This window comes from Drosophila sechellia, chromosome 3L, assembly GCF_004382195.2.
Source record: "Drosophila sechellia strain sech25 chromosome 3L, ASM438219v1, whole genome shotgun sequence".
Lineage (NCBI taxonomy): Eukaryota > Metazoa > Arthropoda > Insecta > Diptera > Drosophilidae > Drosophila > Drosophila sechellia.
Window position 1 is genome coordinate 16,217,412 of NC_045951.1, and position 26,902 is coordinate 16,244,313.

Here is a 26,902-nt window from a genome sequence, read left to right on the forward strand (position 1 = left end):
TTTGAATTCTTTAAATATCGTTTTATTTCTCATTGAAGTACTTTGTTTTTGATCCGATTTCGTTTTAGATATTATTCTTAAGCGCTTATCTCAGGCGCTTGGTGTATTATAGAAGTTACAGAAATATATTTGTGTATATACTGGGAAACTTTTTGCTTTTGCCTCGCCAGCTGTGTTGGCCATTTTTGTTTCTTTTTGACATTTATTCGATTCGGGGCCAAGGAAGAGGACTTTTCGGGTTACAGGGAAAGGCATAAGTTTATTGTATGCACATCAATATATGTAATTATATCTGTAGGTTTGACCGCCCTGCATATTATCGCAGACTGCCCCACGCCTCACTGTCTCGATTCGTTTACTTTGAAATAAATGTTTTTGGTTTCGTTTTTGTTCTTTTTTTTTTTTAATTTTTATGTGATTTTTGTTTACGTATAAAAGTTGTTTAAAATCCTTGAAAATATCAGATAATAATTACACTCGGTTGTGTAATGCGTCTTAAAAGCATTTCGATGCGCTTCGTTCTCGAACATAGATTAAACATAAATCAATATAGTCTTTGCCACTAAACATATCAATTTGAGTAGTAGTAGTTGTAATTATCAGTTAATAATAATATCTTTGGGCTTCGCTACTGTGTATGCAATGGTTACGCCGAGCACATATAGATCATGATCATAGACATATATGTATACTGCGGGGCTTAAAACACACGATCGAAAAGAAGTCGCGCCTACGCATTTCGAAGAAGTATCCAGTTCCTTTCCGTTTTCATTTTCTCAAAGGGGTGTTTTGTGGTCGTTAAATGTATAATATAATATAATATAATATCTTTATCTTTATCTTTTTATCTTGTAGAAGTATGTAAATGTATAGGTATAATAAAACATTTTACGACTAGTATATGTAAATATATGTATGTATATGTATATATGCATTGCGTTTTCTTCGTAATTACTAAGTTTATTGAGATATTCTATGAATATATTTCCTTTCATTCTTAAGCCATGTCTTGTGTCTTTCTATGTATATAAAACAAACGAAGCGCGAATACGTTTGAAGGGGTGATTGGATAGGGGGGAAGGGGGTTGAGTGGGTGGGAGGTGTGCCCTCACTTTACAATTAAAAACAAGGATACTCCCGCGAGACCTTACCCAAATTTGCTTAGCAACTCATTGTTTAATGATTTCATTTCATATCATTTCTGTTTTGTTTTGTTTTCGGTTTTCTGGAAGCGTTCGTCGGGGCTCTACAGAGATCTGACTAGATATATATGGGTATATATAATAGAAACTACTACTACACGCTACCAAGTACGATACATAGTGTCCTCCTCCGATTTTAGTTGCTGCTATTGCTAATGTAGTTGTCATTTCTTCTTCGCTGGGCTTGAAATTCCGTTTCCTGTTTCTCCTCCTCCTGTTTCCGGCCTACTAGCTTCGCTTCCATTTCCGTTTACGGTTCCGCTTCCACGGGGGATGGTGTGGTAGGATGATTGGGTCTACAAATTGGGGCCCGATCACTTGCGCTTGATGAAGTTACCCTCGGCATCCAGCCAGATGCCCTGATGTTGGTCGGACGCGTCCATCCCCCGTCTTATCATTTACCTGTTAAGCGCATTGGAGATCTGACGCAGCGATTGACCGACTTCGGCCACCAGGCGTTCGTTGTCCTGGACGTTCTTGCTGCCGGCGGAGCGCAAGTGCTGCGACTGTGCTTCCACCCTCGTGACCAGCTCCCGGAACTGGAACTTGGAGTGCGGCGGCATCGCACCGTTCTCCGCGAAGATCACGCACGAATTGTGCAGGATGTTGAGCTTGTCACTCAGCTGCAGCCACTGAGATCCAGCGATGGCATTCACCGGATGCTTGAGCGAGCCCTCTAGCAGGCCAACCAGCTCCAGAATGCTCTCCCGTGATATCTGGGTGGAGCTGGCGGAGCTGGCTGGTTCGGTCAATTTGGCAATAGGCGTGGCGTAGATGGTTAGCTTTGTTGGCTTGTGCGGCACCGCTGGCTTTTGCTGGATCTGTGGCTTCTGCTCGTACAGCGACTGGGTCATGTCTGCTGCTCCTTGGCCTCCCGATCCCAGGCCTTCCGTGTGCGACTGCTCCTCGTCATCTGCGAAGAGTTGCGTTGAATGAGAGGTTTTTATTGTGCTGCTGGCCTGCTGCCTGCTGGTGCAATCTCTACTAGAGGTGCTAATGGATGTGGTGGAGGAGTTGGAGGTGGTGCAGTTCGGGGGCGGTGGTGGAGGGGCAGCCGGTGGCGGCTTGTTGCCCAGTTTGGCTGGAAGAGTGCCAGCCGTATTGATGGCCCCCGATTTCATGCCATACTTGGGAGACAGTTGAGCAGTCTGTGTTCCGCCGCCATTTACCACCGGCTGTTGCTGAAGGATCGTGCTGGTGGCATAATCCGACGCCGGTGGCTGCTGCTCCCACAGTTTCTTTAAGCTATTAATACTACCTGTGCTTCGTCGCTTGCCGAGATCGCCCTCGCCCGTTGCTCCCGCATCCGCCTCCACATTGGAGTTGGTTACATCGATTTTGATTTCAGTCTTTTGCATGGCCTGCGAGAACTTCTTGCTGCTGTCCTCCTTCCGATTCAAAGTGCCCGTTGTATTGCAGTTGGCATTGTTGGCTACGGCTACAGGAGCTGGAGCTGGAGCTGCCGGCTCCTTCTCCTTGTCCACCCGGCGCAGATGAGCCTTGAAGTCGATAATAGTACTTGCCGGCTCCGCCTTGGGCATTGGCGCGCTCATCTTTTTGGGTTCGACTTTCTTCAGCTGAGCCTTGAATCCGGACCCAGTACCATTGCCGTTGGTCAGCTTTTGCTGCTGCTGCGGCGGCGACTTTGGCAGGTTCATACTCTCGGCTAGTTCGGTGACAAGCAGGGAGACAGGGTCCACGACAGCGATGCCCGAGCCGTTGGCCAGATGTGAGGCCGGAGCAGATTCCTTGCCGGCGGCCTTGATTTCGGTGATTAGCTTTTCCTTGAGATCTTCGGGTGGACTGCCCAGCGAGCTGCAGGAGTCGGTGGAGGGCTCTCGTTTTCTCAGAGAGACACCAAATCTGGAGCTGGCCTCCTCCACACTGGGAGCTATGTTACTAACATCGTTGTGGCTACTGTCGTTGTTGTTTGATCCGTTTCCATTGCTTATGTTGCCATTGTTTGGTAGCTGGGCATGCAAGTGCTGCTGGATGGCCTGCACAGCGCTCTCCGGCGCCGGCGGAGGAGGTGGTGGTCCGCCCTCGAATTCCTCGGGCGGCGGAGGCAAGTCCAACGGCGGCGGTGGAAACTCAAGGTTGGCCAGAGCTGGCTGGACTCCTGAAGCCAATCCCGAGGCACTACGCTTGGGTGAGCTACTGGAACCGCCCGCCCGGAAGGAGGAGAACGTCATCATGGTGCCTTCGGTAGTGGTGCGATGACGCTGAAGCTTGTTTAAGCTGGCAGCCGCATTATTTTGCATGGTCACACCGCCCGACGAGTTGCTCCTGATCATTTGCTGTGGCGGAATGGGGCTGGCCTTCGGATTAAGTCTGGCAGACGGAGGCGTGGCGTGTCCATTGGCTGGTGGCAGTGAAGGAGCCGTTGCCGGAAGAGGAGGAGCAGCCTCAGTGCTATCCTCAAGGCTGTCCAGATAGGCACCGATTCTGGCACCCTTTGGTAGTGTGCCGTAGCGGTTCACCACCTGCTTGACATTCATCACCTCGAGCGCACCCACAGTGATGGGATGGGCACTGGTTAAAACGCCGTTGTTGCCATGATGCGGTTGAGTTGATGGCGGTCCTGGACCCGGAGCCTGTGGATGGTGCTGGGATCGCTTGCTCTGCCGGGTCTCTAGTCCTCGGTTACCCATCACGGGTGTTCCAGTCGGCCGCTTGAAGGAGCTGTGCTGCTGCGAGGATCGAGGACCTATGCCTCCTCCTCCTCCTCCGCTGTGAAGAGAGTGCTGCATCTTGTTGGTGGCCGGAGCAGCTATCACTTGGCTCAGACTCTGCTCCAGACTATCGCCCGTGGCATCTGTGTCCGGGTCGCCTGCCGGATCTGTTTCGGAGTCGTACCGCTGCGTCAAACTGTTGATGTCCCGGGCTAGTCCTGCCAAAGTAAATGGTTAAATGTGAACGATTAGGTTGGAATCAATGCATAATGCTTGGTTAATAGAATGCGTCGTGCCAGGTGCTTGATGCTGGGTGGTATTAATGGTCAGTGATGGGAAATACCTTCTAAATCTTAGAATTAATTAAAATTGTATTTATATCTCGGTAAAGAAAAACTGGAGTTTATTAAAAGCACCGAACTATATAGGTACTTCCCATCACTAACACTTGGGTATGGGTTAATCCTGACCAAAGTCTTGTGGTGTGTATGTGTGCGTTGATGTTTGTCGAGCGAGTAAAACTAGAAAACACCAAATTATCAACTAAAAATATATATAATATAACCTTGAAAGGATGCTTTACAGCTAGTTTTCAATGATTTCTTAAAATTGAGTTTTAATATTCTTAGAGTCCATTCTATTTTAGATAATATATGTAGGATCCATAGTTTGACAGCCCTACAAAAATTTGAAAATAACTAAGATCACAAGATAAGTTAAACACGAGATTATACGTTAAAGAATACGAACATTATTGACTTTCAAGGATATAAACCAAATGATAGTTAAAATAATCATAACTAAAAAAACACAACATAATATAAGCAGGCAAAAAACAAAAATAAAAGCAATAAAATAACAAACAATACCAAAGAATATAATAAGTGGGAAGATGGTTAGAGAAACATCAAATGAAAAATGTTAATGCTCAGAGATCAGACAGAAAAAAGAAGTTACATTAGGAAATCATCGACACGAATATAACTTCTTAACAACTAAATTTAGAATATTACCAACGCAGAAATCAACTATGAAGGACTTACACAATGAACAACCAATAAATGCAGAAACTTATGTAAGTACTAACAAACCAATTACAATTAAACATAAACAATTAACACAAATCAAATAACACAGGAACCAAAATATAATTTTTGAATAGGAGACTTTCGCTATGGACTCCGGTTACAAAATACCTCGAAATAGGATGTCGTAAAGAAAACTACTGCAGGAGGACGATTTCTTAATGGAATACTGTTGTTGTTTCTGCTGTTGATGTGGTTGTTGTTGTACTGACAATGGTACTGTTTGTTGTTGTTGTTGTACGGACTGTTGTTGTTGTTGTTGTTGTGTACGTATTTGGTGTGTATGTTGGGTTGGAATTTGGGTCTTGAAATTTCTTGAGAGGGTCTGGCTGAAATAGTTGGCAGTTTTCAATTTGTGTATACCATTCGTGCTGAGGTCGTCGATGAAATTGCATCTGGCGTTGGCTGGATCCTCCTCGCGATAAGTGGAGTCCCGACTGCTCGAGAGCAGGCTATAAATATATTAAAATTAGATGATTAACTTTTGGTGGGCTTGCCATTGATCCAAGCTCCTCTTCTTGGGCTTTTCCCCGTCATAAATGGCTTTACTTGAACAGCTCGTTCTGATCCACACATCCAGAGAAGTTGTCGTCTTACCTGGTTCGCTTAGGTGGGGCGGGCGCCTGTTTGCCCTGCTTGTTGGTGGTGCGACGCATCTGGACATTGCCCTTGCCCTGACTGGAGAAAGTGCTTAGCTTGGTGGAAGTGGAGCCGGTTTCTGCAAGAATATGACACTGGTAAGACTGGAAGGCACTGTGCAAAGGGATTACCCTAACCTGACATGGGCGTGCTGGCCTGTTGCTGGTGCGGATCGTTGTGGTGGGCGTTCGGCGTGAGGGACTGACCGCCGGATAAACCCTTCTTCACCATCTGCGGTGTGAGACTTAGCGAGGCGGTGGCCGAGGATGAGGAAGCGCAGCCGCTGGCCGCCGTCGTGGTTGTGGCTCCTCCGCCGGTGGCCACGCCCGATGTGCTCGGAGCGGAGCTGCTCGCGCTGGTGGCGTTGGCGTTCAGCTGCTTCTCGACCGCTTCGGTGATGGACGATTCCTGCGGAGGAGCGGAGAAGGAGAGATGGGCACCATGTGGCTCATTATTGCTATCACTACTTGCTGCACCCTCGATCTCGAGCGATCAGAGCACGTCGACGAGGTGGTGGCGGTGCCTGTGGCTATGACTATGACTACTCCTATTCCTATGGCTATTGCTATGGCTATGCACATGGCTGTGGATGCTGCCGCTGTTCTGGTGGAGCTCGTCGTCGTCGTCGCCGTCGTAGTCACTCGCCTCCTCGCCAGCATCGTCATGATCATCGTTATCATCGTCATATTCATCGTCCCACACCTCGACGTCACCCACCTGAAACATGTGCTCCAGCGCATGGTGTATGCTCTTGAACGTGGGCCTGTCGGTGGCATCCCACTGCCAGCACTGGCGCATCAAGTCGTACACCTCCGGCGGGCAGCCTGGCGGTCGCTCCATGCGATAGCCCTTCTCTAGCTTGTGGTACACATCGGTCAGGTCGATGCCCGGATACGGCGACATTCCATACGTGGCGATCTCCCACAGCAGGACTCCGAAGGCCCACACGTCCGATTTAGTGCTAAACTTGTTGTAGGCCAGACCCTCCGGTGCGGTCCATTTGATCGGGAACTTGGCTCCGGCATGTGCTGTATACGTGTCGTCCCGCATCAACCGTGCTAGGCCGAAATCCGCCACCTTGACCAGCTTGTTGTCGCCCACCAGGCAATTCCGGGCAGCGAGATCGCGATGTATGTAGTTGCGCGACTCCAGGTAGCTCATTCCCGACGCTATCTGAGTGGCCATGTACAGCAGCGCTACTGCATCGAGCGTTTCGCGGCCGGCGGAGCGCAGAAAGTCCAACAGATTGCCGTGCGACATAAACTCGGTGATGATGTAGAACGGTGGTTCTCTGGTGCAAACACCTGAAATAAGGAAACATGTTTATGGCATTTCCTCTTGCTTCATGCTTAGTAAAATTTTAACTTTAATTTATAGTTGGTTACTAACCTATGAGCTGCACCAGATTAGGGTGCTTCATTTCCTTCATGATGGCCGCCTCTTCGAGGAAGTCCTTCAGTGCCATGGTGTCCTCCTTGAGCGTTTTAACAGCCACCGTATTGCCATACCGCTTCCAAACGGCCTCGTAGACCTCTCCGTACTGCCCGCCACCCAGCTTGTGCTTCATCATGATGTCCGTCCGGCAGATTTCCCACTCATCCGGCTCGGGACTCAACGGGAAGACGGTGGGCTTGTTCTGCTTGGGCGCCGGATACAGGAGCGGAGTTATCAACCCGTGACCCTCATGGGGCACGCTGTGATGATGCACCAGCTCGGCCAGAGTATTGAATTTGGCCTCCTGGGTAACGAAGACTTTCCCATCGGGATCCTCTGAGATGCGGTAGTGATAGACGCGACCCTCGTATCTGTTTAGAAGAAGATGGCAATGGGGATATCACAATACAATCAAAGATCCCACGAAAAAACCCATCTACGCACCTCAAACTGATGCTCCTTTGACCCGGTGAACTTTCACTTTCACGGACCAGAAAACTGCCATTGATTCCGGAGCTGAGCAGATACTCGGCGGCATTGCGTGAGATGGGCCCGTGGTACCAGGAGTGCTTCTCCAGCGAATTGAGCGGCGTGACATAGTTGGAGGGCACCCACCCAACGTTTCCGGAGTCCGAGTGCGCCTCGCACCACTCCCCCGATTTGTTGTAGCTAAGTATGCGCACCTGCTCGCCCTTCTTCAGACTCAATTGGTTCTCTCCGCCGGCTTGGAAATCGTACAGCGCCACAAAAAGTTGCGGATCATCCTCCTCGGGTCCGGGGGCCAGTAGGTTCTCCTTCGAGGTCCACCGATGTGCGGATTCAAACACGGATGTAGTCGAACTGTGACCACCGCCCAGGGAGGAGCCCTGCAGTCCCAGTCCACCGGAATCCTGCTGATGCTGCTGCAGCTCAGCCGCATCTGCCAGGAGAGAGGCCGCCGTACTGCCGGCCGGAATGTGAGGTAATGGACGCGACTGCAGCAAGGCTTCTGTAAAGCAGAGACAAGGAGTAAATTATTATTGGATTATTATTAGGTAAAACATGAATGCAAAGTCCAAACGCGTTGTTACACCGATTACGAACAACAAATCCTTGGATGTTTTCCAAATTTAAGGGTCAAACAAATGTTTTTCGCCTAAGATATCGATTTATAATTGTACGATCTTTGGTCATGGTTAGCGGCAAATTGATTACAATTGCCAAGTAATCAATTGGTTTGTTTGCGGTTTCAAATTCAAATTTAGAATGTAGAGTAAAATCGTGTTTTTATAGTAGTTAATCGGTTACAAATTGTACAATTACATTTTCAATTTAACTTTAATGATAAATTCTGTGCGATTACATGCCATTCATTAGAGGCATCTTTGCAAACCGCTTTTATTTTTTAAAGGTGTAGTTAAACCTGTTTCTCTTCGAGGAATGCGGGCAATTTGTGGAGCAAGTGCTGGCCAGCGCCGAATGTGGAGTGCAACTCCCTGCTCCATTGAGGGAATGGAATAAATTATGCATTAAGCGGAATAAAATTACACAAATCGTGGCCTGCCAGCCAGCCAGCGGTGGACCAGGAATCCCCCAACGAGGCATTTTATTGTGGGAAGTTCTAACTGATTGTCAGTCGGTTCGGATGCACCCCCCACCCAATGTCGTTCTTTTCTTCCGCATCCCACACTCTTTTTTTTAACTGGGTATCTATAGCTGGAATGTTCTGTGTACCTATAACTAAATCTTTGGGATGCATTCCGAAAGAAGAGAATCTTCTTGAAAGACCTTTAAAGGTTGAACAGAACAGATTGTTAGTCAAGAACCTAGTTGAAGTTCAAGAATTCTATTGTATCATATTAAAAGGTATCTGATAGTCGGCACACATCACTTGCCAGCCCATTTTCCTGCACAATGTTGTTCTACAGAATATTGCAGATCATTTCGAGATGAAGTTTCGCTTGATAGATTGCGCCAACTTGTCAGATGAAAAAACCTGTCCGAATCAAGCTTCTATAATAGGGTACTCTTTGGAATTAAACCAGACTTTCGCTTCAATGTCCCCTTCGAAATAATTGTACAAATTTACATATTCCATTCTTTGTATTTTTTTTTTCTTTTTTGAGTGCGTGCGAGTTTTGTTTGACCAAAAGCAAACACTTCCGCTGCATAAAAGTTCTCCACTTTCATGGACACAATTGTGCATAAATTTTTCGGTGAAGTGGAAGTCATTCCGGGGCCGGGAGTCGGGAATCTTTGGTCTGCGGTCGGTGTGCTAAGCAGTCATAAAGCGATCCAAATCATATTGTAACGCATTTGAAAAGGGTTCCCCAACGCACACTTTTAATTTATGCGCGCGAGACAGGAAATATTAATAGCGAGTAATAGGTGTGTGGAGTGGGTTTTTGGGGTATATAGAAGGGAATAATATATCGGGACAGATTAGAGCGGAAATGTACGCTTCACCAATGGTGGTCTGTCTGCCTGTCTAAATCCCCAACCAAATATTAGCCGCTGAATATACATATACACCCACTTTATATGCAATCTCGGACATCCAATTTTAAACTATTTATGTACGTTGTTGGGCACATGACTCATGTGGGCAATTGTTTTACTGGGCGCGGGTATCGATAATACTTTGGTATTGACTCAGTTTTTAGGAGTAATCGTGGAAGTCTAATGATGTTGAGTCAGCTTGGGATGTTGCATAAAGTCCAATTATCATAATTGTAGCTAAATGGCTTTAAGGGGGAAAACTTTAACGAGCTAGTCTGAATCTAAGCGATTTAATGCTTAGGTGTTAGTTTAGTTCAAAAAATGTTAAGTTCATAACAAGTCTTATGTTCTGTATTCCTTAAACGAATTTGATAAGTTGATTATCCTCAGCACATAAGTTATTTGGGATTTGTATGTCACAACGAATGATTAACATCATTGACTAAGTAACATAAAAAACGAAAAAGATTTAAAACTATATTTATGTGGTTCGAGTTTTAAGAACTTGGTTTCCCTCATATGCGAAGAACATATGCCTTCTCATCACTGTTTATAAACCCCCAATATCATCGTGCAATATATTTATAACGAAAACAACCCAATCATCGAATGGGAACCACTCTTTAATTATTAAGAATGACACTTCTCATGCGGACTTTAAATGGGAATTTTCTTCTTTTTTTTTTGGATGGTGTGTTGAAGTTTTTGTGATTGTTACCTAAGTTCATGTGATATTTGCCTGGATGGCCGCGAAAAGAGCTGTGCTTGGTACCTGCAGAAACGAAAGAAACAGAAAGATTTTGGGTGAGAGGCAGGTTGTCAACTGGCCAACTGGTAATCTGGTAGTATCTATGGATAGAGCAGGCAGTTTTTCATCTTATCATCTAATGACGATGGGCGGCAAATGCGATGAAATACAATGGTAGACCGAAGAGGCTCAATACAAAGAAACAAACTTTTACAAACAAAATAAAAAGAGGAAACTAAATTAAATACAATTATGTTAGTCATAACTATAGGTAAGTAATAGGAACACAACACATGTACAGCGAACTATGTATGTATATGTACATATATACAGTTAGCGGATGGATGACATCAAAAGCGAAGAGGCATTACAGAATTAGAGGGTCTTGCAACCGCAGAAAGGCCAATTAGCGACCCGGCCAGAACAAGAAGAAGAGTAATAACAACAGCAGCCAGATGATGGCTTCAGTAAGTGCGGTAATTTCTCAGACGAGTGAAAAGTATCTCAGTGATTCTGGAAAATCCAAAGTGTGCGAGTGTGTGTGTGCACACTGAAAGAAGTGTTATTGTTGTATTTCACATACAAATAATTCCCCGAATTATAGCATCTTTGTATATAACACAAATTTACAAATGCTTAACATACATACATTTAAGGTAATAAGAGTGGCCTTTATAAGTCATTAACAATTGTTGGAAAATAAATATTTTTTGCAGTGTAACACGCCCCCTAGACATTTGACAAAAAAAAAGGGGAGTGTGTAGAAAAGAACGGAGAAATATATGCCCCATTCAGAGAACTTAAGCTGCTGCTCAAGCGGAATGGGTCCAATGAACTTTAAAGTCACAAAAATTCTACACATGTTGGGTGGGAAAGAGGCGGAGGTATGGCCAGAGACAGAGACGGCGATAGAAACATGTCTCAAGCCATGCACATCCGCCATCTAGAGACTGCTTATGCAGGTTATTAGCGGCGAATTTGGAGCATCTCGAGCTGAGGGCTGATCACGAGTGAAATGATGCGCGGTACCGCTTTCCCACCCACTGGCATCACCGCACCTCCGCTCCACCCAAGCCTCCAATCCACCCACTTACCGCCCGCAACTACTCAAAGACTAAAGTAAGTGTGTTGAGTAAGCACAGATTGGAATCAGCCGCATCAGCGAACTATGCAACGATACAGAAACTACAGTAGTGCCTGCGAAACAAGAACTTAGAAGCTCAACTAGTTGATGATCTGAGTATTATTACGTTATCATTAACGCTATTAAAAGTGACACTTCTGCAACATAGTACTATAGAAATATACAAGTAGAATACTGAAACGCTTTTCATCACAGCCTTGGTTCTAACGGATACTCATTGCGAATTGTATCTTGAGATTTCTGTAGTATCCGTCCTTGTCAAACGTCTGTCCTTGTCCGGCACGAGCATTAAACTTGATGTGTCTGCCATTTGTTATCGGTGGATATAGTGTGCTTCTGTTCGTTCCCCATCCAAATCGAGCTGCTTCAATGGGCGATTTATGGCAATGCATCTTCAGCTGCTCATTCATTATTTCATTCGCTCAGTCTGTCATCCATTCACACAGGCCATTCATGCACTTGTTCGTTTTTCTGCGGGTTTGATTTTTGTGGCACTTTTCTGGTTTGCTCGCATTTTTTTTCGCTCATTGCATTTCAGCACGTTCTGCTATGGACTCTTAGTAGCTTTTTTTTTGTTTTTACTCTATTTTAGCTTTGTTCTTTTTTTTCTACTTATTTTTGTGTTTTCAGCTCAAGGGCTTTTGTGTCTTAACCTGGCAGGGATTTTCAGTTGGCCTCGGTGTCTCGTCTCCCCTTTTTATCACCGCCTCCTCAGTTTACTTGTCGGATTTCATTCACATTTTGCCTTTGGCCTCTTTGCCAGACATCCAGACGTTTATACATACATATATACAAACGAGTGTATAGCAACTGCACAAACATATGTATATAAGGGGCAGGGGGCGTGGCCAGTCAGCAGTAATAAACTTTTACGGTGTAAATTTAATTAGTCATTTCTCTGGCTTCCGTTGCAACGCAGGGGAAGGGGGAAAATGTAGGGAAATTCTCGGGGGTTTGATTTCAGCTTTTTTTGCCTTTTAATTTCAATTAACTTAAAGGGAAAGACTCAAACTTGCGTTAAGACACCCACCCTTAGTAAAAAATTATGTATTTTTTCAGAATCCTAACCTCTTAAGTAAATAAAACTATATTAAAGACATTTAAAGTAATATTAGGTAATTTATTTAAGTAATATAAATAAAGTTACGTAATTTTTCAGAATCCTAAGCTCTTAATTTTATAAAACTATATTAAAGACATTTTAAGTAATATTAGTAAAAAAAATAAATAATTAATTTAACTTTTTCCCGCTGAACAGAGGAGAAATGCATTTTTCATCTTTGTATGGCCTAATGATACCTTTTGAAGCGGAACTTTTGAACGGAACTTGAGATCATTAAGCTGGCAGACCCGATTAGAGCAGCGAATACGCCCCGAAGGGAAATGGAAACCGGAGCTAGTTAGGGAAACATGAAGAAATTAACCTACAAAGCCAAAGTTTTCCCTGCCCAACTTTTGAGAACAGCATATGGTTATCTGGGAATTTAAGTTTCCCGTTTAAAGTTCCTTATTCGATATGGTTTGGGAAAAAAGCAACTGGTAACTGACGGAGCAAACATAAAACGTGTAGGAAATGCAGTAAAAAATGTGAAAGAATTTAATTAGTTCTTTTTTTTGTTAGTTTTTGCACCCCTAGCCTTGCGATCAAATTCCTCCCCTTTGCATTCAAGTGCGAAAAAATGTTGTGCGAAAAACTACAAGCAGCGAAAGAGATGGCAAGTGGCCAGAGCGAAACAGAAGATGCGCGAACAAAAGGAAAGTTATGTAAAGGCAAAGAGCCAGAGGGCCGAAGGATCTAAGGGGTGTCGCGGGTGCAGAGGTGGCCAGGACTTGGCCCTGCACTTGGCAAAAGGACCAAAAGAAAAATGTCAAATATGAAATCCACCCTTGGCTGACAAAGCACGAACCGAGCCCCTCGACTTTTCCCTTTGGCCACAGGGCATTTTAGCACTTTTCTAAGGATTCCGCACTCAAGGCTCACTAGCCTACGTAACGCGGGCTCCGCGGGGAAAAGGACCAAAGTCGAGGGATGCATGCAACCTAATGTGACGTGTGTCGTAGCAGTCACTCATACACTTAGAAATAAAAAATAAAAAACATTTCGCACTTAAAAGTGCATTGGAAGTGCATACTGCAAAGAAAATCATAATCACACTCAATAGGTTATATTCCAAGTACTTCATTATTGTTTAAGAAGTACTAAAGTAAAGTGAAGTGTGTGCTAACTAGCAAAAGTGTATTTTGAATTTAAAATGGGCTCTATAACTGGCTAATTAATACAAATATATCAGCTCATTGAAACGCATATATGTTTAGCTCTTTAAATTGAATTTTATTAAGAAACTCGTTATTTTTCTGAGTGCACCCTCTCAGTTCCCTTAAGACCTGCATTTGCGAGGAGGAACTTGATGGAAATCAAGTGAGTGCAATAAATACATATTAAAGTGAAACAGACGACGGCGCAGCGAAAAAAGGTGGGACAAAAATCAATAATGAAAACCTTTTCCGCCACAGTCGGGCGATGAGTGTCATCCATAAAATCGCATCAGCGCCAGCAAATTAATTGAATGCCAGCATCCAGGCCACCGGAGGACCCGAAATGCAGGCGCAGGGGAAATGGGTGGAGATATGAGGGATAAGGTGAAGGACAAACGATGCGACAAGCCACATGAATGGGCGGACAATGCACTTGAAGCAACGAAGCTGCCAATACCCTTTGAAAATATTTCAATGTAACAAAATATGTTAAGAAAAAAAGAAATAACCTTAGCTTTCCAACACTTGAACATCTACAAGTATGTCTTATATACTATATAGTAACTGATATGGCACACAAAATATTTGCAGGGTATTCGCCATGGGATTATGAAAAGGTAGCAATTTTGTGCCGAAGGTCCTATCGATCCAGGTCTCCCCTTGCATGTGCATCGCTACGCTATCTTGTCCTTGCTGCAAAGTTCACAAAGCTGCAACATTTTTGCTTTTCAATGGGCTTTTCATAATGGGCAGGGGAAAGTTTCTTTCAAAGTTATCTCGTACGGAATCTGGGCCCTTGATATCGGCCAACTTTATCAATTACAGTCTGCAAGGTTCACAGGAAATTTCACCCATTGTGCCGTGATGGTGTCCATTATCACGTGACCGAGGGGCCGTCGTCTCCATTGTCTAGTGTGAATGAAATTGACTTTTAATTGTCGACGATGACCAGAAAGCAAACAAAACAAGGCACAAAAACCGTTTGGCATGCACAATTTGTGCGGCTATGCAAATGACAAACAGAACGGTCCCAGAGAGCAGGGGAAAAAGAAGAAGAAGCTAATACGACGCGTTGGCCAAAGAGTCGGAATTCAATTGTGAGTGCCGAGTGAATGACTCACTCGGCGAACAGAGTGCACAGTGTGTGGAAAGAGCGAGATATCTATGATTCGATCATGAAAACATGAAGTGTTTAAACTATTTGTATAATCTGCTATCAAGAAAGATGGATTCAGTGTGACCGTGTAATTTTATTTTAAGCTTAAGGTCCTACTATTGTAAGCAGTGTTGGATATTTTCTTTAAAATAGCCAATAGAAATTAAGATAAAATAAAAAGAATGGTTTTTCATTATGAAACCTCCACCACAATAGCACCATATACAAAAGATAATACAAAGCATTGTAATAATTTAAAGGTTGTTGGTTCTGACCACCGTACATTTTTCTATGGACAGACTATTTAAATTCACACACGATATTCATTCATGATTCTTTTTGTTTGTTTTCTATTTTTTTTTTCGATTCGGGCTTGGTATTCCTTCTTTCGTTTTTTGACCTGCCTTTTTTTATGGTTTCTGTGTATGCCGGTGCTCTGTTTTGTTTTGTTTATGTTTTATGGCTTATTGTTTATGGCCAAACGGGTGGGGAACAAGCATTTGTCATACGTTTTTCCTAGATATTTGCACTTATTCATTTGCATGTCAGCTGGCAGGGAAACATACTCAAACATTTTGCGTGGGCATACATTTTTCAGATAATAAATTTGAGCAGGCGATAAAAAGCATTTGACCATAAAAATGTGTTCTTTTTCCCAGTTCTAGATAAACAAATATTAAAAGCTCTCAGGGGGAGATAAAAGTCAAGTCAATGTAGAGGGCCAAAACAACAGATGGATGTGGGTAAGACTCGGACACAATGATGGTATTTCTGAATTATTTTCTCTGCATTCATGTCTTGGGAAAAGTTGACAGCCACAAAAAGAAGTCTTGAGTGCGTGGGCGGAAAACTCGGATTGTTCGGCAATTGTAAAAACATATTCAACTCAAAAATAGAGATGAAACCTTGGGAAACTCCGCCTCGAGTCGAAAGCGTGCTTCAAATTAACCTTTGTCGCCTAGTTTTACGTAATTCCCCAATTGAAAGCAACCGAAAAATACACAAAAATAATGAAATTGAGAGATCAAAGTGCAACCAAACTTAAATGCCTGTACGTTTGGTTTGTCCAAGCGTGTAATTACTTGTGTCAAATATACACAAATATGTATTTTTCCACCTACCCAATCAATGTTATCTCGGTACTCGGCAGACAAAATTTGATTATCTTAATGGCAGTCAGCCTAAAAGCTTTTTAATGCGCGCAATTTTCCTTGGTTTTTTTTTTTTTTTTTTTTTTGTTGGCCCTTTTCTATTTTCTCTGGTTTTCCCCGTTCATTTCTATCATTGTCATTGTCGCAATAGCATTTAATACCATTTTACGTAACCCGCCGGTCACGTCCATAGCATATCCGTTCGTTTGTCTGGCTAATTGTTGGATAATGACAACGAATTTCCCCCGAAAACAAAAAATCATTCAAAACTTTTTGGGATGCATAAATTATACAAATGTTTAGCAACTATAAAAATATATAAAATATTGAATTTTTCTGTTATTTAGTATTTATAATTTCCGCATTTATAGAAGCAAATTTTAATGCGTTTTTTCTCTGTCCAACTAATGTTTACATCATTCCGCGCCTTACCGCATTGTAAATTAACACATTTTTGTTCATACTAATTACGCACTAATAAAAAAAAAAAAAACAAGTCAGAAACAAAGTCACTGTTTTCACTTTTCTCGCCTGTCTGCTTTTATAATAATAATAATAATAATTACCATTTTCACAGCTAATGATTTTCCATTTCAGGTGTCTGCTTTTCAACTATTTTTCGCTTTTATTCATGCTTATTTTTCATTCCATGATTTCGTTTTTCGGCGCTTAATTTAAGTCGAGCGTGGAGAAGTGGGAAATTTGTTGTAAAATCGCTGAAAACCTCTTATATTTTGTCTGGCCGCCATGAAAATGATTGATCGATTGAGTCAGCAATTAACAGAGTTGTTACTCAAATTTGATTTGTTTATTTTCACTGGTCAATGGAATTGAAATGAAAATGAAAATCGAAAAGCCAGTGCAAAGTGAAAGTCTAGCACTTGTGCTGATTTTTCCCACCTGCTTGTATACAACCGAGGAAAAGGTGAACGAACGATTGATAAGGATTGCACAAGTAATTAATGACTCGACAGTTTCGGCTTAGTTTTTCCCACTTCCCAGCAAGCTCAAGCGCATTTTGAAAGCAATTCGGCTTTTCCCACAGCTAAATTTGAAATCTGATTGAAATCTTCACTTCATTTCTCTCTGTTTGCGACAGGACAAGTTCTTCGAGAGAAAAAGGTTCGTTTATCGCGATTGTGAGAACAGAATGCGAAATCAACTAGGAAAAAGGGTCGGAAAGTCTGGAAAAAATTGAAAAGCCAGAGACGGGGAAAACCATTTAAAGCCCAGGTGAAGAAGGCAGCAGAGGAATGATATCTATGATGAGTGCATAAAAGAACCATCTTGGTGATTCATTTACTTAATTTTCTGCCATATTTTTCTTTTTTTTTGCTGCCCGCTTCCTTTTCTCGGTTTCTTTTTCTTGGAAGCAAGTGCAATTGCTATAAATGAAATGAAACGGACGACAACGACGAGCGGAGCGACAGGCTGCCGCGGATGTGGATGTCGTTTAAATATTACCAGACGGCATAAAAATTGACAGACGTCGTCGCCAGACAAAGGCCAAACAAACTTCTGAATGAACCATCCAAGCGGAGCATTAAAAAAAATCCTAAAAACCAAGGCCCGAAACAAATACCCTTGTTGTACTTCAGTTAAATGTCGGGGTGTTTCGTTACAGTTCGTTCCTGTTATAAAAAAAAATTTAGGGATCAAACTTAGTAACCAATTGGAATAAAAAAATCTGTTTCATAAATGATTTTAACTCGATTTATGACAATTAAAAACTTGTATTTATAAGAATTACATAGCTGAATACTGCTCTTTTTTTTTAATTTTCGTTAAATCTCCATTTAGAAAATTTCATTTTGAAGAGTATTAAAAAAAGGCACGAGAATAAGAGGAAGTGACGTGCATACGAAAGCCGACAAGGCAATTAAATGAATTAATTTTCGCATTAATTCTGAACACATTTGAAAATGGCTTTGTGAATTTAAAAAAATTGACGGCTCATATTTTCGGTTATCATCTGTTTTTAGGCATATTTTTGAGCAGCTTCATGTTTTCATTCAACGGTTCACTGACCACCGCAAGAAAGAGACAGAACTATGTGGAGTGAAAAGGACAGCTTTAGCGCCATGAAAGAGAAGGAGGCATTTCTTTGTTGCGAACCCACCGGCAAAACAGACAAACAGGTTTCACCTTCTTTCTCTTTCTCTTTGCACTTGCATTTGTCATGCTTTTTCTTTTGCACACATTTCTTTTCTCTTCGCTATTTAAGCGGTTGGCAATTTTATTAATTTGTTTGGCCAAAAAGAAAACAAACTGAATTTGGAGCCGTCCATTTCAATGGTTTGGAGAGAAACTGATAAGCCGTCCAAGAGAATTGGTCAAATTTCACCAATGTCTAAATTGGGTGAAATCGCAATTAGGGGATATCAATGGCAGGTGGCAGAAAATTAAATGAAAAAGAAATTGGGCAGTATAATTAGCGGAATTAAAGAAATTAATTTGGCATTGGCCCTATAATATTGTTATTTTAAAGTGCATGGGTACAACAAATTGTAAGACTGTTAATATTATTTTTAAAATAAATAAAGACTTCTTAAGCTAATCGTATTTTAAGTGTTAGTAAGAGCAGTCAACCCCCTTAATGTGAATACATCCAGAACGAGTTATAAATAACATTAATGTACTTTAATACTATATCTTCAGTTGACGCAAATTCAAGTTTCAAGTTTTAAATAAAAGTAAGCAGCTTAAAGCTCAATAACACAGCTCAATGCAACCCTTCGTTTGCACTATTTGTTCGAATGTTTCGCACTTCGCACTCCATTCATTTCACACCTCATTTGTGGAACTTCTTCTTCCTCTTCTAGGGGATTATGCCCCACCTGGGAAACTGGAGAAAAATTCAATCAACCTGCTGCAGCTGGTGCCTTTTTTGCTGCTGTTTTTGCAGAGATTACTTCACGCTGCAAACTCGCAATCTGGAGCTTGAACTAAAGGTGTACATGAAAGTCACTGCAAGTGAGAGATCCAAAGTTGTGAACGTGCCATGCTGCCCCCTTTTGCCACCCACCTCACCCACCCTCCCCCTCAACCACCATTGTTGCCCCCCCTTTAAAGAACCCATGAGATCGCATAAACAGTTGCAATTGCGAACGTGATTGGAGCGAATGCAATTCAACCTGCAGATAGAAGCTGGCACTGCAACCGAGAAGAGAGAAGCCGACTCGGAATCGGTATTGGAATCCGATTCTTTATACTTCTCATGGCTCAATGATGGATTCAATTCCCGCAAAGACAAGATACAGAAACAGGTTTCCAATCGCCTTCTGCTCCACCACAGTGAGCACTCAGGAAATTAGAGCCTTTCAGATACATTTTGAAGTTTATCTATCACACACAATTTTGTCATTTTGAACTGCAATTGGGATGGGTTTTTTTGTTTGTTCAAAAGTTTGGTGTATATATTCTTCTTTGCTTAAAGTAAACACTAATAAAATATTTAGGAAATACCCCAACCAAATCCCCAGAAAGATAAGCCACTGTATTTGCTCAATGGGCCAAACAAAGTTGTTTATGTTTGTGGTGCCATGCACTGGGTGCAATAAACATAAATAATAATATATAAAAGAGAAAAGTTTTATTTGCTGATTTATATGACCTTGTTGGCTTGTTTAACACAGAGACAGAGCGAGCGAGAGGACAAACACTCGATTTAATAAACAAAATGTGGCAAAAGGGGGACACCAAGCAGAGGGAATTGCAAGTTAAACACTGAAAATACGTATGGCAAATATATCAAGTGGAGCAATTCCCCCCCTCAATTGCTATTCATGTCCAAACCACAGAGAAATAAAGACTTTCCTGCACTGTTGTGTCAATCAATCAATCAATCAAGTGGCGTCAATACTTATGACCTCAAAGCTGAAAAATGAATAGAGAATCGAATCGGGGTGAAAGAAACCTCTTTGGCTTCTAATTAGTTGCCGTTATACTTGGAGCGTCTATGCGCACTCCCCCCTCTTAAAAAAAATTATATTTTTTCTTTCACAAATTCTGTTTGTTTTTCTACAATTTCCCTCATTTTCGTCAGCTAATTTATGCAAACCATTTTCAATGGGGCGAAAGACCTCGGGGGAACAATCTCCAGAAATAAAATGCGGGCCAGAGTTTCGGTGGGCGTAAACGTGGGGGGAGGGGGCGTGGTCGCGGAAACGCTCCACTGGGAATGCGAAATTAAAATAATGAAGACGAGGGCACATTACATAAAACCAAAGTTAAGCAATCAACCAAACTTAATGTCACATGAATGAGGAAAATAGACTTTAAAGTGATTGGGGAAATTATTGAAACGCTGGCGATGTCAGATTTATGATGATCTATGGCCATATAAACAGATCGTAAGGTCTCAACGAAAGTCACTGGAATTTCTGAGTTCCTAATGGATTAATTTGTTTGCAACAGCGAAATGAAATCCAGCGAAATTCTTTGCATTAAGAAAAGTTGGCTCTGCATAAAACTTTACCGTTATTTGAGGTTCGACGGCGGTCTAATTGGAATTTGAACAGCTGTTGGCGCTACTTTGTTTTTCCCATTGGATTGACACACCCATATATGTGGAAAGTGGGCGGGAGTGGGAGCTCACGGAGGTGGAGGTCATATTAAGCAACTAGAAATGGAAGCGCACTGCTCTAAAAATAGAAACATAAAAAAAAACATCAAAGCGCAGGGCATGCAATCATCGAAAAAAACAAAAAGAACAAATAGAGGCCGATACCGAAAGAACATGGAGCACGAAAGGATTTACGAGCTTGATCGAGAACAGGAACATCCACAGAAACTATGTATATATATATATATATACATATATTTCTCGCCTGGTGAAATACCGCGCCAGAAAGGGATGGCGCACATGCAAAATAAACTCACGAAGAGTTGTGCACTTTGTTGATGTCAGGGGCGCGGTCAAAGGTCAGTCAAGAGGGGGCGCAATAAAAAAAGATAGTTATATGGTTGCAAAAATAGAAACAATAAGCTTACTTTTTGCAGAAAAACGAGTGTACTTATATTTAACATTTAAGCTTAAAAATTACAAATAACTTTTGCAGAAGAACTAGTGTATTTATAATATAATATTTAAGCTTAACAAATTTATGTGAATGCCATTAGTAATCGTAGAAGAATTTATTTGTTTCATTTAAGAAAGTACGGAAATGGGAAAATTTCCAGTGAATTCGCTGAAACTTTTTAATGCTTATTCTAGTCATTAAATTTTATCATATTCATTAGAGAATAATAGATGTATTATTCAATGAATTAAAATGGTTAACTCAAACATATTTGATTTGTATTCTTGTAATTATTTTAAGACCCCTTTCGGTGCGCCATCTCAACTACGCCCCTTGATCAGCGACTCCTCCAACTTTCAATCTCTGTCAGCGCCAAAGGAAATTGTATAAAAACGACAATAACAACTGAAAGCATGGAAGATACACATTTCGTTTTGGGGCTAATAATAGAAGTGCAGCCGCGAAAGAGAAAAGACTTGTGGTACAAAGTGGTAATGGAGACAACGCCTTCGATATGGGGAACAAACCCCCCTTTCGCCTTTCGCTTCCTCCCCCTCCCTCCCTGATTTCCCTTTCTCTGAGTGCTTTATTATTATGACAATTATGTTTGAGCATTCCGTATTGTTTTTTTCCGTTTGTTTTTTTGTTTTTGGGGGGTTTTTGTGGGTTGGTAGGAAAAGTCGAAGAGCAAACATTTCTGCTCCTTGCTGCGTCACCTGTGTGCCACCTGACTGCCACGCCCCCCTTTATTTCTCGCCCCTTTTGCTAACCGTTAGCCTTGTGAAAAGTTCATTTGCCCCGGCTCATAATTTGCCGCTTGCATGTCAGCAAAGTGAGACCAACACCACACTCGGATTTCCCTGCTTGTGCGAAAAAGATAGAGGAGAGTACACTGTACACTGCGAGAAAATCTGAGAACTTAGTTTTCAATGCTTTCACAGAAGCCTTAAGAAAATTTAGAAAGAGTCATAGGACATACAAAAGTATTTGAAAATGAAAGCTTCTTTGGAATTCCAACAATTAAGTTCATAATTTGGCTACAGTCTATTTTCGAAGTGGCATTAAATATTAGCCTCTCCTGAGTTCTTAATTCATTTATTAATTTTAATTTACAATGTTGAACCTATAAATCTTTTTGTTTGCCTCCGTCTATGGCTATGTAAACAGTTGATAACAACACTATCAACGTGGAACGATTGATAGTGCATTTTTCGAAGTGTAAAATGTATTATGGTCAAAATATGCAGGTAACTGTAAATGGTTATCAAACAACACTTGTTAAATTCCAAAATATTTTGTTGATATAGCAAAATGACAGGTTTCAAAATACAGAAAAGTTGTGGAATTTGTAAAACATATTTTCTTTTGCAAGTGCAGGGACACAAACGCACTTCATGCACATTTTCTTTTTCCTCGATGGAAAGAGTTGTGGCTTCTCTCCCACTTGAGTCTATTTTTGAGTCGTCAACTTGCGTGAGTTGGTTGCAAAGTGGTGCCTACGATGGCCCGGGGTTTCCAGCAGTGCTGCATTTGCAACTGCAATTGGCAACTCCATTGAGGCGTCTCCAACTGCTTATGCATCTGCAACTGCACCGGTTCTTTGGCATTTTCCCAGGGCGACACACAATCCAATCCCTTGGCCAATGCAACTGCCGCCCCAAAGTATCTAATTACATTGTATCGCATTACGACCAACAACAAGGTTATGAAATTGCAATTGCAATGGCAACTAGCACAACGCCCACGACTTCTCAACACTGCCTTTGCTACGTCGTAGCTGGATTATTAGTTTAAAAAATGTCATTCTTTTTCTTATCTTTTAAGAAGTCTTAATCAAATACTATAATATCATAAGCCAAAGAATTTCATTCACTTTGTTCTTATTACTTTACATTCTGTTAATTAAAGCGAAAGAGAAACTTATTCCATTTTAATTTTTTAATTTTTGAGACTGTAAATTTATTGATCTAAGCCGAATCTAAAAATAATAGAATTGTAACAACTTGATTGTATTTTTCAGTGCTTCAATTGTTTACTTGAAGACAACAAAATGCACACAAGTTCTGAATACTTAACGAGGTGTTTGCTATTGTAATATTGTATTTTTAACAATTATTGTATGGTTTTATCCCACTGTGCCTAGTTACGTGTGTGGTGGGTTTAACTTTGATTGAGTCGGAGGAAGCATTGCGCGACTTTCCCCCCAATTCGCCCACTTAAAAGTCCGAGATCCACCCGAACTGACAATTGCGGTGAGTCCGGCTGGCTGGCTTTCCGTTTCGGTTTTTGGGATTTGTGCTGCCTTGTAATCTGCTGAGCCAGACACACCGTTTTTACATTGTAATTCTGTAATTGCATTTCGCAGGCCAGACACACGAAAAAAGGCAATTGCAGGCCCCCATTTCGACCTTTTTGGATGATGAGACACAGACACACTCTGCTAGTTTGGCAAATATATGTGCATTTTCGTTGGCGAATTTTCTGTGTGTTTTTCTGGGAAATCACACCGCACGAAGCTGGAAAATGTCGTATTTGCTTGTTTTCCGATGACGGTCGCATATGTACATATGTATTCTATTACATGGAGCGATGACTCAATAGCAGCGTCAATAAATATTTATATGAAAACCGGCTTATCAGCGTCCCAGCTGAGAGATTGACTGAACTGAATGCACACAATAAGCGACTAATTATAATAAAAATAGCATTAATTGATTACAAATTGCTTGGTGAGACGGAAGGCTCTGCGAGAGCGAGATAAGAAATGGATTCCAGTTGAAAGAAGCAAAAAGAAAAATCGACAGCTTGTTGTAAATAATCTGGGAAAAGTGGCTCAGCTTGGAGTCCCAAGGGAAAATCGATACTTTGGCCTTTGGGGAAGCCATTTGTTTGGGAGTTTGCAAAAGGAAGTATATTCACATCAAAAGTTAAAAGTAGGATTTAATATCCATTTATGAACTAAAGCTAATTTAATTTTAATACATTTAGGAACAGATTGTCGCGCGTGCAAATATCAAAACTGGGAAAAGTCCAGTTTCAGTTTTAAACAGCTGTTGCGAAAAAGTAAGAAAACACGATTTCAAGTTACAAAAAAACTCTAATATTTATACCACCCTCGTAATATGTTCTCATACATAGTTATGCTTTTTGTTAAAAGAAAGTTTCTACCACTTAGTCTTCGCAACTATTATAACCTGACAAATGTTTTTCCGGTAGTCTTAAGCCAAATCCCGAATGCCACGGGATTGCGGGTCCTATTGTGGTAGGACTTCGTCGACATGGACATAAAAAAGCTATTAGAAACGGCAAATGTCTTCCAATAAGGGGGTCTATGGAAAATGCGGAAACGGGGAGGATGTAAAGAAAAAATTATGCAGTTTGGCAGGGCAAATAATGGAAAAGTATTAGAAAAGAAAATGAGGCAAATAAAAATGTGCGTGAGTGCGTGAAGGGCAGGAAAAATGCGGAAAAGTGGAGGAAATGGCAATATGTCAGCGGCGGTGGGATAACGGTGTTGTGGGTCGCAATTTCAACCACTGTGCGGGTGGCAGGGATAAGGGTGCCACGAAGAAGGCCGAAGGATAAAGGATGATGGAGAGCACGAATGCGGATTGAAACCGCCCCAAGCAGCTCAAAAACAACAGCAACGAGTGCTGCTCTCTCTCTCTCTCTTTTCTCTTCTCTCCATCACTTTTCTTTTTCATTCATTCTCCTTCTCTCCAGTAAACAAAAGCAGCGGAAAAGCAACAACAAGTATGAAACTAGCCGGCAATAACAACAATAATTTCCAATATAATCGGAAGCAATGGAGGAAAAAAAGAAATTGGCTCAATTGGAAAGCAGCGTAAATAGAGGAAGAGCGGGGATAATAAAGAAAGAGAGAGGGGAATGGGAAAGCCGAGAGGACTGCACTTTATGGACAATAAATACAACACTGTGCAGCCCAAACTGGCAGATAAATCAAAATTTACATGATATTTACAAAAGAGATTTAATGGCAAGAGCACGCTTAAAAAAACATTTTTTTTATTGAAAGTACCCATTGAATAAAACCTTAAAGTTACTGATTTCTTAAATATGTATACTTGTTGTATGGAACATCAAAAGATTTCATCACGAATTGAAATGATTTCCCAGCATGTATGTATGTATGGACATTGGTATCTTGTGGGATGTGAGATAACACAACTCTGAGCAATTGGCAATACAGCAACAACCATTTCCATGGATAATAAGAAAAGTCACAATACTATGATGGAATTTACACCTGAGTTCGGATTCTGCATGCAATTTTTTACAATTAGTGTGTGGGTGAATGGGACCTCCAAGTGTATGCATGTTTGTGCCTCCTATGACTTTTATATGTATGTTGCACAACTCTTATACAGATCGATTTGGTCCTGATGGTTCTTACGATTGATGCCTTTTTAACTCAAACTACAATGTGCAAGAAAATAATTCTAAGATCCAATGTAAAAGAGAAACACCAATAAGAAATAAGTCAGGCTTACACAAATGGAAACACAAAATGATCAAACCACTAACTAACTTCGAATAGATAACAAAATTTTAGTGCACACCTAATTTAAAATAAACGATTTTGATAGAGCGTGCACTATGTACAGACGTTTTTCGTTTAATTTGACTTAACAAGGCATTGCAATTTGGAAAATATGCTTTTTGCTCTGTGTACTTGGCATGCCCGTTTTTCAACACTTGCAGGAACTTACCATTATGCTCGGTGAATATGTTGAGACCCACGGTGGGATTGCAGCGTGCATCCTTGTGTCCGCCACTACGCTGGCTCAGCCCCGATCCGGATCCGCCGCCGCCCCCGCCCGATCCGCTGCCACTGGCCACGCCGGAAGACGAGGACTTGATGCGGGAGCCACGCAGCGTGGAGCCCCCGCCGAGGGGGGCGCTGCTGACGCCGCTGGAACTGGAGATGCAGTGGGGGGAAACGGAGGCCACTGGGCTGCTGGAGAGGCCGATGCAGCTGACGGGGGCCCCCGAGCCGCCTCCTCCCGAGTGGGCGCCCCTGTCCTTGCCCTGCTGAGCCCCCATTTGCCAGTGGGTGGTTGGGTGGTTTTTCGCTCTTGCGCAGCAACAACAACTTGTACACTTTTCTCTCTCCTCTCTCGGCTCCTGCTGCTACGGCTTATTCGCTTACTACTACTACTTTTGCTTTTCTTGTTATATACTTCAGCTTCAGCTTCAACTTCTTCTCTCTTGGCCTTTTGCTCAATTATTTGCCGTTTTGCCTTTTGCTTTGCTTTAATTTATTTCACACACACACACGCACACATTTTTCTTTCTCTTTCTGCGTTTTTGGAGTAGACAAAAAAGATTGGAGACACTCACGCACACACAGAAGTACACACGCACGGAGGAAAAAGGAAGTTTGCGATTTATCTGATTTGTTGTTCTAGTGGCCGCTCAGGTGCATTTGCGAATTTGCAGCATGTTGGCAAAATGTTGTGTCGGCAAACTTCTTGTCGACGGCTGGGAGGCTGGGTGAGCTTAACTGGCGAGGGGGGTCTCAAAAACACGCCCTGAAAATGCACTTTGTCTTTCGCCTCCGCCTCTGGCTTCTCCTCTCTCTCTCTCTTGCTCACGCTCGCCTGCTCTGCTTTTTACGGTTTAATTGATCCGCAGGAGGATCCGCTGGACATGGCAAATTAATCGGTTTTCGCGACGATATAGCTGTATCTGATCTGCTAGCGTTGCTGGCTGATTTATCTACATCTGTGCATTTTTTCCACGCACCGCGACGGATCGAATTGGAATCCAACTTGCACTCGTGTGACCGCTTGTCGGTCGTTTAAACATACCGTACTTGGCAGCATACCGATAGACGACGTATCGATATTGATAATTACTGCTTAGTTCTTACGAACGCGTTGGCAGCGCTGGTTG

At 42.2% G+C, this 26,902-nt stretch overlaps 1 protein-coding gene across 8 annotated transcripts; it reads right to left on the minus strand.

Moving 5' to 3' along the window:
* Positions 1-26,813, minus strand: LOC6605990 (tyrosine-protein kinase Abl). Of its 8 annotated transcripts, none has more exons than XM_032718159.1 (10): positions 25,717-26,813; positions 10,229-10,282; positions 7,477-8,020; positions 6,988-7,403; positions 6,316-6,902; positions 5,736-6,006; positions 5,557-5,677; positions 5,323-5,411; positions 2,461-4,092; positions 1-2,115 (listed from the first exon to the last, which is right to left on the minus strand). In XM_032718159.1, exons 1-10 carry the CDS (start codon positions 26,048-26,050, stop codon positions 1,601-1,603), a joined length of 4,563 nt encoding a protein of 1,520 aa, XP_032574050.1. In that variant the 5' UTR covers positions 26,051-26,813; the 3' UTR covers positions 1-1,600. The 8 variants fall into 8 exon arrangements, with proteins under 8 accessions (XP_032574050.1, XP_032574048.1, XP_032574051.1 ...); XM_032718157.1 differs by having other exon boundaries at positions 5,071-5,411; XM_032718160.1 differs by lacking the exon at positions 10,229-10,282.
* Positions 26,814-26,902: the final 89 nt, after the last annotated feature.

What these genes read in the sequence shown, in the direction of transcription:
- LOC6605990 (XM_032718153.1), bottom strand. Translation starts at nt 26,050, where the DNA reads ATGGGGGCTCAGCAGGGCAAGGACAGGGGCGCCCACTCGGGAGGAGGC. An exon ending in CAAATATCACATGAACTTAG is followed by an intron (nt 8,021 to 10,228) that starts GTAACAATCACA and finishes TCTGCTTTACAG; the next exon opens with AAGCCTTGCTGCAGTCGCGT. An exon ending in CGCTGGAGCACATGTTTCAG is followed by an intron (nt 6,007 to 6,315) that starts GTGGGTGACGTC and finishes GCTCCTCCGCAG; the next exon opens with GAATCGTCCATCACCGAAGC.